The sequence below is a fragment of the Gymnoscopelus microlampas genome, assembly GCF_963454915.1.
Source record: "Gymnoscopelus microlampas genome assembly, chromosome: 16".
NCBI classification, from domain to species: Eukaryota; Metazoa; Chordata; class Actinopteri; order Myctophiformes; family Myctophidae; genus Gymnoscopelus; species Gymnoscopelus microlampas.
In genome coordinates this window covers 25,008,464-25,026,082 of record NC_139953.1, presented here as the reverse complement: position 1 = coordinate 25,026,082, position 17,619 = coordinate 25,008,464, and the positions used below count along the sequence as shown (strand labels likewise).

At 40.6% G+C, this 17,619-nt stretch overlaps 1 protein-coding gene across 3 annotated transcripts; it reads right to left on the bottom strand.

Moving 5' to 3' along the window:
* Window positions 1-173: 173 nt before the first annotated feature.
* On the bottom strand, window positions 174-16,990 carry LOC311063162 (RNA-binding protein 25-like). Of its 3 annotated transcripts, none has more exons than XM_084082417.1 (18): window positions 16,857-16,990; window positions 15,919-16,022; window positions 15,578-15,795; window positions 15,024-15,081; window positions 14,140-14,300; window positions 12,504-12,680; window positions 11,835-11,918; window positions 8,631-8,902; window positions 7,716-7,833; window positions 6,366-6,455; window positions 5,733-5,806; window positions 5,082-5,232; window positions 4,453-4,870; window positions 2,087-2,382; window positions 1,594-1,692; window positions 1,438-1,485; window positions 969-1,066; window positions 174-441 (listed from the first exon to the last, which is right to left on the bottom strand). In XM_084082417.1, exons 2-17 carry the CDS (start codon window positions 15,995-15,997, stop codon window positions 974-976), a joined length of 2,436 nt encoding a protein of 811 aa, XP_083938543.1. In that variant the 5' UTR covers window positions 15,998-16,022; window positions 16,857-16,990; the 3' UTR covers window positions 174-441; window positions 969-973. The 3 variants fall into 3 exon arrangements, with proteins under 3 accessions (XP_083938543.1, XP_083938544.1, XP_083938545.1); XM_084082418.1 differs by having other exon boundaries at window positions 16,870-16,989; XM_084082419.1 differs by lacking the exon at window positions 16,857-16,990 and adding an exon at window positions 16,377-16,395.
* Window positions 16,991-17,619: the final 629 nt, after the last annotated feature.

Below are 17,619 nucleotides of genomic sequence, written 5' to 3'. Positions count from 1 at the left end.
TCACTGGTGCCTCTCTGTACGATACGCCTTAAATGGATATTTTAGAGATTCAGAACAGTATGTTCTACCACCTTAAACAGTTTACCCGTTTCTGTTAATTCAGTATGGTGAAGAACGAGACCGCAACCTCAGTTGTTTTTTAAACGTGAACAAATTAGAGTTCATACAGTATATATAAAAATCAAGTTTATTCAAAACAAATGTCCAATGATACAAAAACAAATGGAAGCATTTTTACAACTGTATTTCATTCCTAGCAGCTGTATTTTCCTATAGTGGTTTTGAAGTTGTAGCTACAGGTGTACAACCAGCCATTGTTTTTGCCAATCATGTTCAGTAGACACAAGATACTTATAATGCTCCCTTGGCTTATGGATGAGAACATGTTTACCATGAATGTGACCAGAAAAAAACTTCCTCAAAAGACATGGGTCCCAAAACCTGAAAAAGTTAAATAAAAAACATAAGTACTGTGTATACTCATAAAATACATGTATAGAACAGACATTTCTATTCAGGACAATCCATTGGGACCTCAGTGATAGCAATAAGCATCATTGGGAACCTCAAAAGAAGGCTGTGAAGTAGCTATACTTTTATTTCGGAATTATTTTGTGTGTACTGACCATGCGCTTTAAAAAACTATTGGTGAAACTGAAATTTTATTCAACTTGTCAAACATGGAGCTGATGTCATAAGTCCTTTTTTCCCCTCAGTCATGAAAGCAAATGCAAGGCAGGTGAATTAAGAAGTGAGGGGAAATGGCTGAACAGACAGTCTGCAAACCACTAGTCCTGGATGTTTTCAATCAAATGGTGGTGTGTGAATATATGTATATCCATAACGCACACCAGCAATACAGACTTTACCTGAATGATTTGAGTGTGTCATGATGAGTCCTAAATTCTGGCCTAAATGGATATGGAAAGGTGATATTTAAAAAAGGTTGATCTTCATTCAGTGCTTACTTCGCTTATTTTACCAGTCCAATCTTCTTCGCCTCGGTTTCGTAAATGAGCAACCTCCACATCTTCACTATGAAGACTTCAGCTTCCTCGTCCAGAACCTTAGCAAGGAGAAAGGCAGCGGTTAGAAGCACCTCAAATGGGGCGCCTAGCGGTCCAAGCACATACCACATATAGGCTCTAATACTGCTTTGCTGCGTGTCTGTCCCTGTTTCCTGTCTGTCTCCACTAAATACTATCAATAAAGGCAAAAGCCCAAATAATGTAAAAAAAATAATAAGCCATGTTATCTCATGGTACAACTGTAATGATAATGCAATATGGCGGTTGTTAGGAATGTCTTTATATCAGGAATGAAATTAAGATCAGCCTCCGTATTGTTGGACTCTTCCATCGACTCCCAACCAAGCACCTACAGTAGACTGGATGTGTGTGTGTGTGTGTGTTTGTTGGCTCTTTAAATGCCACTCACCATAGCAACATCATCTAGAATACCTTGTGGGGTACCATGAAGCATAACCTGGAGGAGGAAATTACATGAGGAAATTACGTAAGTAAAAAGTGGTATTCAACTCATTTGACTTCATAACTGCAATTCTCCAAAGGTCACCCACTACATATGCATTACCTTGGAGCAGACAAAGTCCACTAATGTTGGCTCTTCCTCTCCAATGTACTCAATGATCTTTTTATTGATCCAGGGACGGACTCGTCGCTCCATCAATAGCTATGGGGAGACAAAAATTAAAATATACAAAACTTTGTTTAGAAGGGTACCAAGCTACAACTAAGGCCACAACAGAGGCAGCCTGATTATTATTATACATTAGCGTTTCCCAAACATTTATATGGGTTGCAAATAAATAAATACAAATGTTTGAAAAGCGATGATTGAATGAAACGTTTGGGAACCAATTGTGTAGATGGTTTGTGACTAAAGGTTGCTGGACATAATCTCCAGTCATCTGGGAAAGTTTGTGTAGAATAAACACACCCCTCAGTTGACAATTACAAAGTTCCCTTTAACAGACCACTGAATGCTTAAAACTATTGAATTGGAACTGCTCACTTTGGCCAACAGTGAGTAAAAAAAGCTGGTAACACTGGGCAGTGTTTCTCACCGTGTCAACCATAGACCAATCCAATGGGTAGGAGAAAAGCTCAGGCTTGCCCGTAGGAATCTTCTCTATCAAGGTCTTGATGTGTTTGCGTTTCTCCTCAGTGTCGGCTCCCTTAACATTGGCCAGGGCTGCCCCATCCACCCCCAAGCTCTTCTCGTCATCGTAGTCCAAGGGAACCAGCTTCCTCTTGCGGGGCCGCTCGTCCGTCTCCTCATCATCAAACTTGTTGAAGACACTGTCTACTGTGGGCCTCTTCCGTTTTGTGGGATTGGGCTGGCTGGGGCTTGGTGTGGCACCTAGACAATCAAAAGACAAATAATAACTTTAATGAATGATAAACAATAAGGCAGGGCTGCCAACACTCCTGGATCCCGCATGAGTCTCCTGGTTTTTGACCATGTCTCCTGACACTCTTCTGGATCGTCATTTCTTCTGGTTTTCTTCTGGATTTGGTATCAAACTCCCAAAATTCACCAGAACACAGGAAATTACATCTACTATGTTAAAAGGTTTCTGGGGGAGGACGCCCAGACCCCCCGATTCAGGGGTGTGGTCAGTGCATACCATCATACAGAGATATTAACTTTTACGTAATGAAAGGTTATTATTAAAGATCGGTCTTACATTGCTTCAGCCATCAAATCAATTTCTGTAGGCCTACTTTTTTAATGGATGAAATTGTACCCATTATTTTCCAATGCTAGTAAAGCAAGCCTGATAAAAGTATCAAACTCACAAATTTCACCAAAACACAGGAAATTACATATATTCCGTTTTAAAAAATCGGGGGGATGACCCCCAGACCCCCCGCTAGCCACGCCCCCAACCAATCTCCTGGATTCTGACAGTCCAATGTTGGCAGCCCTGCAATAAGGTAATAAGATCAGGTTCCAAATCTGGGCCTTTTGTGCTGAAAGATTTACATGTAGCTTCAGTATGTGTATTTTGTTCTTTTTTTTCTCCCTTTACAATATCCTGTGTTGTTTTAGATGGCTGTTACATTATTTTAATATGGAAATTTCTCTCTTCAATTTTCACTCAGTAGAGTGTTACTGCAGTGGTGCTAAAAGTAATTTTACATTAATTCTACAGAAGGGCTTAACTATGCTGGAAAACAATTGACACAATATTTTAACCAGTAAATAGTTTTTCTTGTTGTTCATTATTCATTGCTTACTGCTGTGCTGCTACAACACACATCAGAATCTACCTACGGGGATCATCCCAAAGGTATTTCTATTTATTTTAACAGTTCTATTTGAAAGAATGTACTGCAAGACTCAAAATTATTTGAGGGATTTGAGACAGGGAAATAAGGTTCAATACTCTGGCTGTGCCAGTTAACAAGAAGTCATTAAATCAGACTAAATTATGTCATTTATCAGATGGTCCATGCCGTTTCTTGCAGATAAGTCATGAAAAACATGAACCTTGCTAGTTTAACCCATTAACACATCCACTGCCAGGCCCGTAGTCCTACGGGCCGTTAAATCCAACCGTTAACTGCCGTTCCCGTAGCCCGTAGTCCCGTAGTTTTCCCATGTTAAATCGTGCAGGTGCAGATTCCGGATTTTTTTTGCACTTCCGGTCTCGAAGTGGGCGGACCGGAAACGAAATAATACTGTTTCCGGTTTTTCTCCCGCCTCCGTTTCCTGTCTAGCGGTCAACTTTGGACGCCATTATCTCTGGCTTGTTGTTTTTCTCACCGCATCCACCATTTTAGCGTTTTCCTCTCGTTCTCCAGAATGCAGTGTCGGATCGCCGCACGGTTTTCAGCGTTTTGTTCGGTCGGGTCCCGTGTTTGTGTCGAACCAAATGAACGCGGATTTTAAACGGATTTAGCGGGGCCTATGACGGAATCAAAAAAACAAAAAAGGTAAGAAATTGCTTGGCACTACGATGGACGTTCTGAGATTAGCCGATGGCAGTCAATGTGTTAAGACCTGAGGCCGATTCTGCAAAATGTCTTCTAAATCCTAACAGTATTCTGAAAAAACGTATGTTTCTAGATCAGTGGTGCTCAAACTTTTTCATGTCAAGGACCCCCAAATTGATATGTATGGCCGCCGACCCCCATCTCAAAATATTTTGTTCCAGGGACCCCCAGAAGCAAAGATTTGAGTTAAAAATGTTTGCTTTAAAACAATATATTCAAAGATTTGCACACATTTTCACGATTTTTCGCGAGATGCGTTCCAGGTCTTAATGGGTTAAGAGTTTTAGCGCAACTTCACTGACTAATTTGCCTCGTATTACATGCAAAGGTGGCTACTGCACGGGTACATTGCGATGTCAATGCTTAAATAACTGTGTATATTGTAGTGAAGGCCCTTGCATAATAAGTCTCCAGGTGTAACTGGTCTTACCCATTTTGAGGCTCAGGCCAATCTTGGGTCTGTGTTCCTCCTGTGGCAGGGCCTCGGGTGGAGAGTTCTCATGGGGGATGATGATGCCGCACGGCGAGTCACCCCCGGGCGTGTTGGGGGACGCATTGCTGCTGACCGAGGACACAGAGGGGGCCGATGTGATTGGCCGCAAAGTGGGCTTCAGGCTGGGCTTAGAGTGGGGGTTATCTTCATCTTCATTCTCATAATCTTCTTCCTCACCCTCCTCCACCTCATCGTCTGACTGGGCAACTCGTGGGCGTCCGTCCCTTCTGTCTCTGTCCCCTCGGCGGTCCCGGTGGTCTCGAGAGGCCTTGTGGTGCTTCCGTTGCTCCTCGGGCTCTGGCTCTGGCTCCTGGAGGACAGGAGGCTGCCGCAGTCGCTCCTCCTCTTCCTCCATCTAAACCAATGAGAGGCACAAACACAGGGGTGTGACCAATCAGGCAATCACACGGTGCAGAGGGTCTGCTGATGAAGAGAAATTATTAATACAGTCAAACAGGAATGCAGGGGGATTCTGAGGATCAAGTGACCTTCACAAAGACAATAGTGCCATACTGGCATGCACCCACGCAGACAAGACATACACACACGCATATACACACACACACCCTGAGTAGCTCTGCGTCGGGGTCTGGATGTCCCTCTGCCAGCAGCCTCTGTCTGATCTCCTGCAGCTCTTCCTGCTCCCTCTTCCTGTCACGCTCGTCCACCTCTATCTCCTTCTCTCTGTCTCTAAGACGCTTCTGCAGCGCACTGCCCCTAGGGGTCACAGCACAAATTACAACATTAAGGAACAAAGGATGAAACTGCAACACTGCATGCAATTACTCAGAATCAGGCCTGAGTGAAATAGTATGTTTTCATTATTTGGGTTTTTTATTTATCTTGGCTGCCAGATGGGTGGGGTTTGCTTTATCACACTAGAGTGTCAGTTAGTCTAGAGTAGACTGTCCAAGCAAAGCCAAATATAGTGGCCTTTCTGAGATTGAAAACTTACCGACCATCTGAATTGTCCACGTTCAGAAACATGTAATTCATGATGAGCTGCGATAAGCTCTTGTTTGCACTTGGACAATTTGGACTGACCGATAGACCGACTGACCAAATGGTTCAAACTAGCTGTGGGGTCCTAGTTAAAATAAAAACCCATCCATCTGGTTCATCATGAAACAAAAACTCAAGGTTTTAACCTCACAGTACAGCTGCACAACATAATCGTGGTAAATGCTCATGATATCATATTCAGTCCTGAAGCTCACCTGTAATATTTGGGGTCATCCCTGTCATCATCGTAATCTTCAAGGAACTCCTTCAGTCGTTTTCCTTCTTTAACCTGTAGGAACATTTAGACACATTTAGATACAAGAGCCCTCATTAATCATGGTATCAATATTTACAAAAGAAATGCACACAAATTCCCACTCTGAAATGAAATGATGTCGGTCTTCTGAAACTTTTTTAAGAATGCCAAATAGAGCCACAGCTGTATGTTCTCTACAATGACATACACTGGAATTCAGGCAGAATTCCAGGGCAACTCTCCATATACAATATTGTATGGAGACATGTGTCGTCGTCTTGCTTTTTGTGGAGCCACGCCCTGCCCAATATTCAAAGATTAATTCATTCATTTCAATCAACCATTTCTCACAGCCCTGCATGCAGCTATTCTACTGGAAATTAAGTATTTTTTCCCTTTAATGTTTGTCCACCCATAACACAGAGTACAGTACATGTTCAAGCTAAACTAGTCATAAACAAAGGCTAATGTAAAATCACATCAGGCTGTATGCTTGCATTGTGAATGAAGGCCTCTGACATAATGTGTTCCAAATGCCCAGATCACACAGAGGTGCTCTCTGACACATCAGTGGGTTACCACTTCCTGTTACCATTTCTCTCCGGCGTTCATCTTCCCTCTCAGTTTCCTTGGCATGGTCTCGAGCCTTCTTCCTCTCCCTGAGCTCCCAGTTTTTGAGACGCTGCAGTCAAAACAGTGTCACATCAGCAACAAATTTGTGTGTATTATTTATGCCTCTGTGTAAGGCGATCTATGGATGAGGCAGGGATTAAAGCAAAAAACTGTTTTTGTCAAGGCCAAGTCACTTTCTATGATTTGTGAAATGGCATGAAAGAAACCCCACTACTTGTGTACCGTTTCCTAAACTATTAGTACAATATGTAAAATTATTATGTGTCAGTATAATCATTCTAAACGTATGTTCCTGGTGTTCTACATACAGCAACCAGTTGTAGAAAAATCACAGATTGAGACTTAAACCATCACTTTTATGAAACATCCAAGACCATTAGTGTTTTAAGGAAGATGCTCTTGAACATGTATCCTATTCCTAGTTTGACCAATTCAAATACTCTTTAACCTTAAAATAAACAATTATCTAGTATTACTTGACTTAACAGCCAAATGGTGCAGTGTTAAAGTTACAAGGGATGAGGAAGACATGCATTATGCCTGTAGCCTTCAGTAGTTATCTGAACCATTATGCACCTTGCATATGGGAAGAGGAAAGGTTGCAGTTTATAATAGGGAGGTAATAGGGAGGTTTTTACCTTCCTTCATTTGAGAGTTCCCCACTATCACCTTTACAATTGACGTAGCTATAATCTTAAAAGCACATCCTTGTCCTCAGCAACTCTGAATCAAGTCATTGAGTGGTTGAGCGATAGCAAACAACAGGTCGTGTTTTGCTATGAACATACATAATGCAGGCACTTTATACACACAACTGGTTATAGATTAGATTCACGTGCTTCAATAGAAGTAAATTCGAACCACCTAGTTTCTATTTACAGCTCAGTGCTCTGATCCGGTGGAGAGCCCGCCTACTATATCCGTTTTTGGGCACACACACATACTGTACAGGTCGTTTCCGTATCCGCTGTAGGCTGAATCGTCAGCCGCGGATTGATCCCAGTCTACATGTAGAAGTGGTTGTTGCACCGGGAGAAAGAGCCGTAGTGTTCGCCACAACTGAGAGCTTTAATCCACACGTTTCTGTTTTCAGTGGGGGGTGGGGCTTTACGCAGAACTACCATTCACCTCTCAGTTCAATTTAATTTTTCATTCCACATTATTTACAGACCTATCTGACAATTTGGTGGAAGCAGCCTTGGTTGGTACACCTGTTAACAGGTAACAATGAGGAACAGGCCATCTTCCTATAGTTAAGTAGACTGAACCTGGTTGATCTTTCAAGTTTCTCTGACCACCCCCTACTTACCTCCTGATAGGCTGCTTCCTTTTCTCTCAGCTTCCGCTCCACTCTCCTGCGTTCATACACATCTTCTTCATCCTCTTGGTCCCGCTTCTTGTCCTTGTCTCGGTCTCGACTCCTTTCCCTGCCAAACACAGAGAAGAATGACTTTAGTAATTAGAACATGTTCCGAGTGCACCTCTGTGCCCTACTCCAGTCCGACCAATCAAATGGTAATAGCTTAGCTACTTTGTAGCACTTCATTATTTTCTTGGAACTGCATTTAATTGATCACTTACCCTGTTGCTGGTTGACTAGGGCTCATCTTATTTACTCCAACCTTGCAATTTGTAAGTCTCTCTAGATAAGACTGTCTGCTACAGTAAAAGCCTAAATCATACATTATATGTCGAACACTACGCCAGTTACAGCTAAAGACAGTTTGACAACCAATTTATTTCATCATCCTGTTAAACACAAGATATGCTGAATGTGAAAGGCAGTTACCCTAGCAAAACCACAAAATGGAATGACCAAATAAGCAAGTACAAAATAGGAAAGCAACTGCTGTTCACTGATTAATACTTTTTTGCCTATCAAGTACTTGTTCATTTCAACACGCTAACAGAGAGGATTTTCTTTTTGCACATTTTTAATTAAAAAAATAATTTAATTATGTTATCCAATAATATTGTTGTCCATTGTTGTTACTTTGAAATTGTCTCTTTCGTGTTAGTAAAAGTTGCAAGTCACAACCAGAAAGAATATATCAATATAAACAATTTATGAAAAATGAAAAATATCAGCAAATGGCAGAAAATATGGGGATTTTATTTTTGTCCATATTAGCCCACCTTTACTACAAAGCACAATAGAAGCACAGTGATCCCTCCATTTGCCAAACCATGCTTCAGATCAGACTAGTTTAATATCTAGCGTTACCTGGATCGACTGCGTTCAATGCTCTTGTCCCTGTTGTCCCAGTCTCTCTCCCGCTCCCTCTCCTTTGTCCGGCGGTCCCGGTCGCGGTCTCTATCTCGGTCACGACTTCTATTATCTCTGTCACGCTCCCTCTCTCTGTCGCGCTCCTTCTCTTTCTCCCTCTCACGGTCACGACGCTCTCGCTCCCGTTCTCGCTCTATGGTCCTCTCTTTCCTCTCACGCTCGAACTCCGCCCGCTCTTTCTCCCTCTTGTCCTTCTCCTCCTCCAGTTTCTGCAGAGGAAAAGCAGAGAGGGAGGTTCAGTGAAGACCCAGACAGGGCAGGAGTAGGGCGTAAGCCGTGTTGAGCAGTTTCAGGAGCACAATAATTTTGTCTGGCCTGACAAATTCTCTAAAGTGGTTACCAGGCTCTGCAGAGGGACCGAAGTTATTCTACTGTATGTGTCTTTATTCTATGAAAAAATGTGGTACTGGAAAACCTGAAAAGGTAAAACAGCAGCCCTTACTTAGGAATAAAAAAATATGCTGGACAAATGTCTACTATTTAAATGTTGAGTGTACGATATATAAAACACAGCAGCTTCAGAGTACCTGGGAACCACTTCTTTTAATCGTCACAAACGTCTGTCAACGGTCTGTCAGATGTGTTCAATATGAGGCATTCATTAATGAGAAAAAGGCGCTGCAAAAGACAATGCTTTTTCTCTCCTTAAGAGTCCTCCTCTCATTATAAGGAAAACAGAAATACAGAAAAAAGGCGTCAGTCTTTTGTTAAACTAGTTGTTTGTGACTTACAGGTGTTGAACTAGGATTCAGCCCTTCGCTGCCCCTACAAGCCTTTTAAGTTAGGCCTGGGAGGAAAGCAGGTTACACGGTATACAAGGGAAAAAACGTTATGGGATTTTGTCTGTGCTCAAGCATCATCATCATCATAAAAACAACCCTTATTTCAAGATAATAACAATGGTTACAATGCCATTTGATATAGTGGCTAAAACAAGACAAATGTGACTTTATGAACATCAGTTACATTTCTGTAAAGATAAATGAAATTGTAGAAGCTGTCTTACCCATACAGTAGTCTTCGGTAGGTCCTTGTGACTCATTACTCAGACACACAGACACCACCTCTCCCTACTGTATAAGGATATACTATACACAATGTTTTCCATGTCTACGGAAAAATTACAAACCAGGATCCAATGCTGACTGAACACTTTGTGGTGCATAAGTTTGTTGGGATAAATCAGTGAGACCAGAAGTCTGCAATTGTATAACATTTTAGACATGTAGATAGCACTCATATCCAGAGTGACATCAATATTAGGTTAAAAAGAATGGTTAAAAAGGTTAAATGTGTGCAAACCTGAAAGCGATCATAAAACCAGGCAGTAAACTGGTTATTAACAGCTAATACAATTCTCACATCATAGCCTTATGCCTAATATAGCTTAAGACTTTATGATAATTTGGAAAATGAATACAGTGGGAAGCAGACTAGTGGAATTTGATTAATATGCTTTGAGCAAAGTAGGAAACTCTTCATTTCTCCATACAACTTGATGTCCACCCACATCAATTGGTGGGGTTAGTTATTGTTTCTTTTACTTACCTCAACGCAGATTCTACCACGGACCGGACAAGTAAATAACTTTTTAACTGTTTATTTTGATCAGAATCCGTTGTGTTTTTGTCGTCGTTTCTGTTCTGACTTACATTCAGATGATTTAAGACATAAAGACTAGACAACTAGACAAACTATTATAACTTTGCGTTATCATTATATATTTTTTTGTTATTAAAGATTTGCACTCAAAAAGATGACTTAAAGCCAAACAGCATTTAAATAGTTTAGGGGTATAGAGTATAAATGGTTAAGTCTGTGGCTATCATCCATGTAATCATGATACTTTTGTATTATCATTACAATTCAGTTAATTCATACTGGTAATGGCAATAGGCAATGTGGTGTTGAGTAGTATACAATTTAAATGAAATACAATCAGTAAAGTTAATCACATTCTCAGTCTTAGTTCTGTAAAACTATTTTCCCCCTTATTTATTGGAATCTGGGCTGCTACAAATTATCTTCATCATAAAGTAACTAATTAACGCATGACTTTGCTAGTTAGGTGACTTTTTGCTATGGTATGTATCTTACTCCAGTCTAGTTGATTGACAAGAATGAATAAAATAAAGCACGATAGATGAGATAGGAAAGCGGAGAAAAGGATTTCAGAAACATGACACACACACACACACACACACACACACACACACACACATAGAAAGTTCATACCTTGCCAGTCTTCAGATCATCATTGCTGCTGTGGAGAGGACGCCCCCCCACCCACCCCGACAAAGCCAAAAATCACTGCAGTGGTTATTGACAATAGTCTAAGTGCTATAAACAAACAGACACTATTAATACAGAACATAATTTTTCAGAGGGCTTGCACAGGTTCACTGGGCTGTTCAGCTCACAGGGCAGCACTGATGCACGACTCCAAATGGAAATCAGTGTTGTCTCACTCAGAATACTCTTGTCACTCATACATATCTGGCTGAACAGACAGAGTTCCAAATGGCACGTCAATCAAACACCAAAGTGCCCACGCAGTTGCCCCTGTACAAGTCCTCAAAAGGGGGGCGCCCAGTATATGTATTTAGTAAGTAAAAGCTGATACTTACATCCTATCCTCGCAACTTTTTCCAAAGCTCTGAGATTCATCTTGATTTTGTCACCATATGATCACTATCATAATGGTGGGGTTTAATGAATAGATTAGCTTTTAAGTAACTTTACATCGTCTCCATGCATTTTTTGTGTGTGTGATGAATGTCTAATGACTATTATGGTCACACCTAGGTGGGTTCACAAAAAATGTGGTCACACGTGTCAAATTAGGGCTGAGAATGGTATCAGAAATACTAACAGTTGGGCAGTGTTGGAGCACATATGATGAAAATGTTTGAAAAAGAATGTGCGACAAAATCAGATGTGTGGCAGCGCAAAGTTTTAAGGATCTCCAATTCATTGAAGGTGACCAATTTGTAGCGCAGTGTGCATCTTAGCACGATCAAGAACAATCTTTGTGTGTCTTAACTACGGTTAAATATGTGAAATTAAGGGTGAGTGAACTATGTGAGCAGCTGCTGTCCAAAACCTGTAATGTCAATAAGGAGATCAAATGAGTTACTGTACCTTGTGGGTGTCACGGAATTTACTAATCTCTCTGGAAATTAGGTCCCTCTTGTCGTCCTCCATGTCAATAGCGTTGATGTCCTCCTACGGACAAAGATTGAATACTTTATTAGCAGTTTGCAATAAAAAAGCACAGAAAAGTACAGTTGAATACAAGGTCTGCTAAGAGGATTTTAAACCCAAGAAAGCCTATGGCTCGTTTCCATTGGGGTCCTTTCCTTTGCACTCGATTCATAGAAACATTTAATGACAGACAAATACACTACTATCCAAAAGTTACCAAAACATCATATAAACCGTTTTAAAACAACAACAAAAATATGTACAGTAAACAGTTCGAGGGGGGGGGGCTAGGCTTTGACTTTTACACTGGTCAGATGCGGCAGATTACTAACGTTAATTAAATTACATTTTAGTGATTCATGCAATTAATTCTTATACTTGCCATTTACAATATCACCAAAATATGAATGTTTTCTTGGTGCCGCATAGATTATAAAATGAGATTTTTTTTTAACTCTTGCCTTATTTTATGGTCTTAATTAAATCCTTAACTGAATAATAAAATCATACACGGTATATTGATAGATAATTAATTAAAAGAATAATTGTAATTTTCAGCCTTATTTGCATAACAAGAGCTGCACAAATTGGGGAATATTCCCATACCTCCTCTTTTTTCTCCTTCTTTCTCCTATTGCGGCGATGGGCGTCGTCGTCCAGTGAGGGAGCATTGAGTTCGCTGGCATGCTCTCGTAATAGCCCGTCGATAGCACCCTTGACAATTTGATCCTTTTTCTTTGTCTCTTCATCCAGCACCTCCTCCTCATCCAGCCCTCCATCCTTCTGCCACAGCCAGAAAACAACAAGGCCGTTTTCAAATGTGCCAGTTGAATATGTTCATGGTAGTCAAACTATGTAAAATAAACTTTCTTCAAGTTTACAATTAGGGAGTTTATTCATGCTTTTATTTATAAGTCCCAACATGGAGCGAGAAAGAAAACATGAGCGAGAACAGAGTGAACACAACATGCAGTAAGGAACGAGAGTCACAGCGTTCTTTGTCACGGCACAAGGGTTCCTACAGGTTTCTGTGCTTGGGTGCTTGTCTCTGGGGTGTTGAACTATGGGGAATAGGGTGTTCCTCCGCATGCATTACGTACATAAATGCTATGGCATCCGGATGCCATTTACATGTGTATCAGATGGGGCATATGGCTTCAGTACCATGCTTAGGACCAATCAGTAGTGGTTGGCAGGGACAAGATCACACGCTGGTTTGAGGGAAATCATATAATTGGCATAATGACTAAGAAAAAGGGGGCTAAATAGATAAATAAATACAAAAACTAAAATACACCGCACAAGCGCAAATACATCAGCACTTAAACAGTCTTGCCATACAGACCATCCAACAAGGGCTATAACAGTGATCAACATACTGTACATACCAGGGGAAAGTGACAGAAACACCTTGTACCTTTTTTCTATTCTTTTTTTTAACAAAAGATGTAAAGATGGGAGGGGCAGAGAGATGTTCACAACTATTGTTTTGTAGTGACTCAGTCCATATTTAGATATTAGAATGTCAGAAAGTTGTGAGGGAATAGAACTTAAGGGGTCCCATACGAGGCAACACCCTCTCTAAACCTAGCACAACGTTTTTTCTTGAGGTCCTTGACTTGGCACTAATTGTGCAGGTTGTTCTTATATCCATTTAATTAAAATATACTTTTGGCGGACTGGACCGCTGGCTTAGCGGTCCAGGCACCTGGGCTCCAGAGTAGCCTCACAGCACGTCACAGGTTCAAATACCGATAGGCATCTCTCCTACCGGATAATACCATCAGGAGAAGGCGTGCTCTAAGGGGAGTCTTGAGAAGTAGTCTCTTGAGATTAACTGGGTGCAGATTCTTGAGAATACATACAATAAAGGATTATCCGCACTCTTCAGTTATATTCTTGATTTCTTTTTAAAGATGAACAGCGGCAGCAGACAGTCGTATCTAGAGAAACGGACGCGTTTCGGCACGTCGGCCTTCCTCAGCGTTTCAAACTCACTCCTCATTTCCTGTCAGACTACTATCCTATCAATAAAAGCAAAAAATAAGATAATATACACTTTTGGCAAAAATAAGTTGTGTGAGACAGGACTCCCCGAGATACCAAAAAGGAAGCGAAGCCAAGACTCAAATTCATTACATTTTGGAGGACATGATGAACCTTATCAAGTGGAAATGTGTCACTTTGCCAGTTTAACAATTACATCATAGGGCAGAGCCGGTTGACTTTATCAGTCTCTTACCCCGTTGGTTGTCTTCTTCTTGGCCTTCCACTCATCCAGCTGGGCTTTGGTCTTGGCATCCACTTTCACAAGCAAACCCTTGTCTCCGATCTGCATCTCATGAAGCAGCCGCAGGGATCGCAGCGTGGACTCTGGCTCTTTATACTCACAAAAGCCAAAGGCTGCCACACAAACCAGGATGGAGGAAGGTTAAATCACATCATATTTTGGGCACAATTAGTTAATTAGGAACAGGTTTTCTGACATACACTTTGTATATCTGTCATTATCTGATAATAGTCAGTTGACTATTATCAGGTCATCTTGACTTGTGCGGGATAATCCACAATAGGAGTCATAGAAGTATTGGAGTGGTGAGCAGTGCCAAGGTGTTTCAACAAATGGTGGCTGTTTTTTTTACCACTATGTATGGTAGAGTTACAATATAGGGGTGGTAGAATTTAGTCTCCCTGCTCTTCTCTTGAGAAATGTATATCCTCCTGTGGTCTGTTTTGACCACTACTAGTTGACATTAAGTGGTACTGCCTGAAGGTCAAAATAAAATTTCTCCCCTGAATAAACAGGCAGGCTCTATTAGTTCAGTGGAAAACAACTGGGTTCAAATCATGGGCAGGACATGAAAGTTATATGGTGTAGCTTTAACAACAAAAATAGCAGATCATCTACAAGCTCACAATGCCTCTTGGACGATGCATTGTGACGAAACATTGGACGACAAAGACTAAAAAAGCTTTAGGTGGTTAACCAGACTAATCTATTTAGTTGATTATAAAAAGAATCTACAGTTATTTCATATGCCAAAATTATTTTGGGTGGTAAATGGTGAAAATAGCAGCTGTGAAGCTATTTTCACTTAGTTGATCATTGTGTGCATCTTATGTTACCTTGAAGCTTGCCTGAGGCTCCTTGGACTCTCTTCCAGCTCAGGACGATACCACATTTCTAACAAAAATAAGAAAGATATGAGTTCATTAGCTATTACAGTACAGAAAATTTAGAGTTGTGACTTCCTTGGCCAATGTTCATGTTTTTGTTCCAATGCTTTAGTTTTTATGTTAAATATTTGTTATGAACAGCTCTGGTATTTCTTTGGCTAACTACAACTATCACTTTGGAATCACGTAATGAGAAAGGTTTGTTAAAGGGGAACTTTGACGATATACTGTAAATCCTATCCGTTCCGTGTTGAGGACATTTGAAGATGAACACTTCCCAGTACGTTGTGTGCCACAAGCTTTGCCTCACTGCGTTGGAAAATGTCAGCACATTTCAACAAGTTTTATGTAGTCTGGTGATTTCCAACGGGAGCTCTCAGGACACAGAACACATTTGGAAGTGTTGTGTTTGACTTTCACATGTCCCACTCACAATACAATATGATTCAGCTTCGTAGATATTGAATATCAGTTAAGTTCCCCTTAAACAAGCTGTTACTTACTGCCAGCAGTTGTCTGATGAGCACATCAGAGGCTTTCTCTGAAATGTTACCCACAAACACTGTGGTGGTGGGGCCGCTGTTCTCGTCCTCTTTGGGACGCGCAAGAAGACCCTCCTTCCTGGGCATGGCAGGTTTACTGATCACCGTCATAGGAGTCTGCAATAGGACAGCTGGTGTCGAACCCATGAGGCCCATATGCATTGGGATCATCTGGGCTCCTGTGACAGCCAATAAGACTCATGTTACCATTTGTTTGTGATGATACCACAGATGTCATTAGAAGTTAAGATGTTGATTAGCAATAGCTCACTGTGTGTGAGCCATTACCTGCCATGGCTTACCCGTGGGGAAACCTGGATACTGAGGAGGCATCCCTGGCTGGGGTAGCAGCGGTCTGTTAAGATGAGGTGGGAAGGACATCCTTGTTGTGTAGCAGGAGACCAACCTGATAAAACAAACAAAGAGAAGCATTGGTAAACTATTTGAAAAATGGTCTTAAGTATACATGATGTGAACATGCATGGTACATCATTATTAGAATTGATTTTTCAATTTCTTGTTGATGCCCCAAAATGACTGGATATACAGGTTTTGTAACAATCTGTAGCAACTGTAGAAATATTGGAACTTAATTGTCGAATGTTTAATCATTTTCTAATCATGTATAGTTTAGACCATTCTTCTAATATTCTATCTTTTTACATTTTGGACAAAATAGCCAATTTTACATCGAGGTGGCCAGATGTCCCTTGTGCCCACCTATCCTGTTACCGTCGTGAAGCCAACCCCGCATGTTTACCTCACATCTCATTATAGTGTTATTACACTCAGCAATAAAGTTGATGAAAACAAGATGAAATACGTCTCCAAGTTGCTCGGTTACTTTTGTTCGGGTGATTAGAAAGATGACAGGAGTAATGCATTAATAATGGCAGGCAATTATGATATCCATTTGCTAAGTTTGTTACGCAGTTGTAACTTCTTAACAGATGACTGCAAGCTAACTTTTAGTCAGCTCCATGAGGCAAAGGCCTACAATTAAGGGTTTGATGCATCATATTGTGATATAGAGAGATAAACATGCCGCAAAAGGATTAAAACTCAGTAAGTAACTAAAAGCAGCCATTCAGCAAGCAACTCATGTCATCATGGCTAACGAGTTCCACCCGGCACAGTTTAGCGATAAGCTAAGCTAACGTCAACGTTACTACACAAAGTAAAGCCTCCCAAGTACCTTTCTAACAGCCAGTTCAGGCGCGGAATTAGATGAGTAATTTACCTTTAGTACGTACCCAGAAATAAATGATAGAAAAAGGTTCGTTACGAATGAGTTATCCTTTATGAAACGCGATAATGTCAAACTGTGTTTAACGAGCTAATAGGCTGCCTAGCCGCAGGCCTCAATAACTCGCGCAGACTCAGAACTACGTGTCATGACGATAGCAGTGGAGCGCTTGTTTTCCGTCTCTGATCTGCGCGATATTAACACCAAGCAGCCAAGCAGCAGGTCAACAATTACTATTAAAAATAAAATAAATTGTGTGTGTGTTTTTTATTTTTATATATTTTTATATATATATATATATATATATATATATATATATATATATATATATATATATATATATATATATATATAGGTCTGAAGTGGGTATGTTTTGTAATAATCAAAATCTACAAAGTAACATATCTATATCTATATATATATCTATATACATATACACACACACACACACACACACACACACACACACACACACACACACACACACACACACACACACACACACACACACACACACACACTTTATTTTAATAGTACTGGAGTACCAAGAAATACACGCAATTTGTTTTGTTTTTATTGATTGAATACTTTATTAGACAGAAATGTAAACAGTATGTAAAGTATAACACAAAAAAGTCCAAATGGTTTCATTTGTACTTAGGCCTACTATATGCTAGTAGAACTATTTGTGTGATCTCTCATACATAATTTACTTGCATCACTTTGTTGAATGAACTTATCAGGCTACGGTTAAATA

Coding starts and splice junctions, on each gene's coding strand:
- LOC311063162 (XM_084082417.1), bottom strand. CDS start 15,997: ATGTCCTTCCCACCTCATCTTAACAGACCGCTGCTACCCCAGCCAGGG. Junction 8,903..11,834: donor AATTCCGTGACACCCACAAG/GTACAGTAACTC, acceptor TTTCCTCTGCAG/AAACTGGAGGAGGAGAAGGA. Junction 5,807..6,365: donor ATGAACGCCGGAGAGAAATG/GTAACAGGAAGT, acceptor ATGTTCCTACAG/GTTAAAGAAGGAAAACGACT.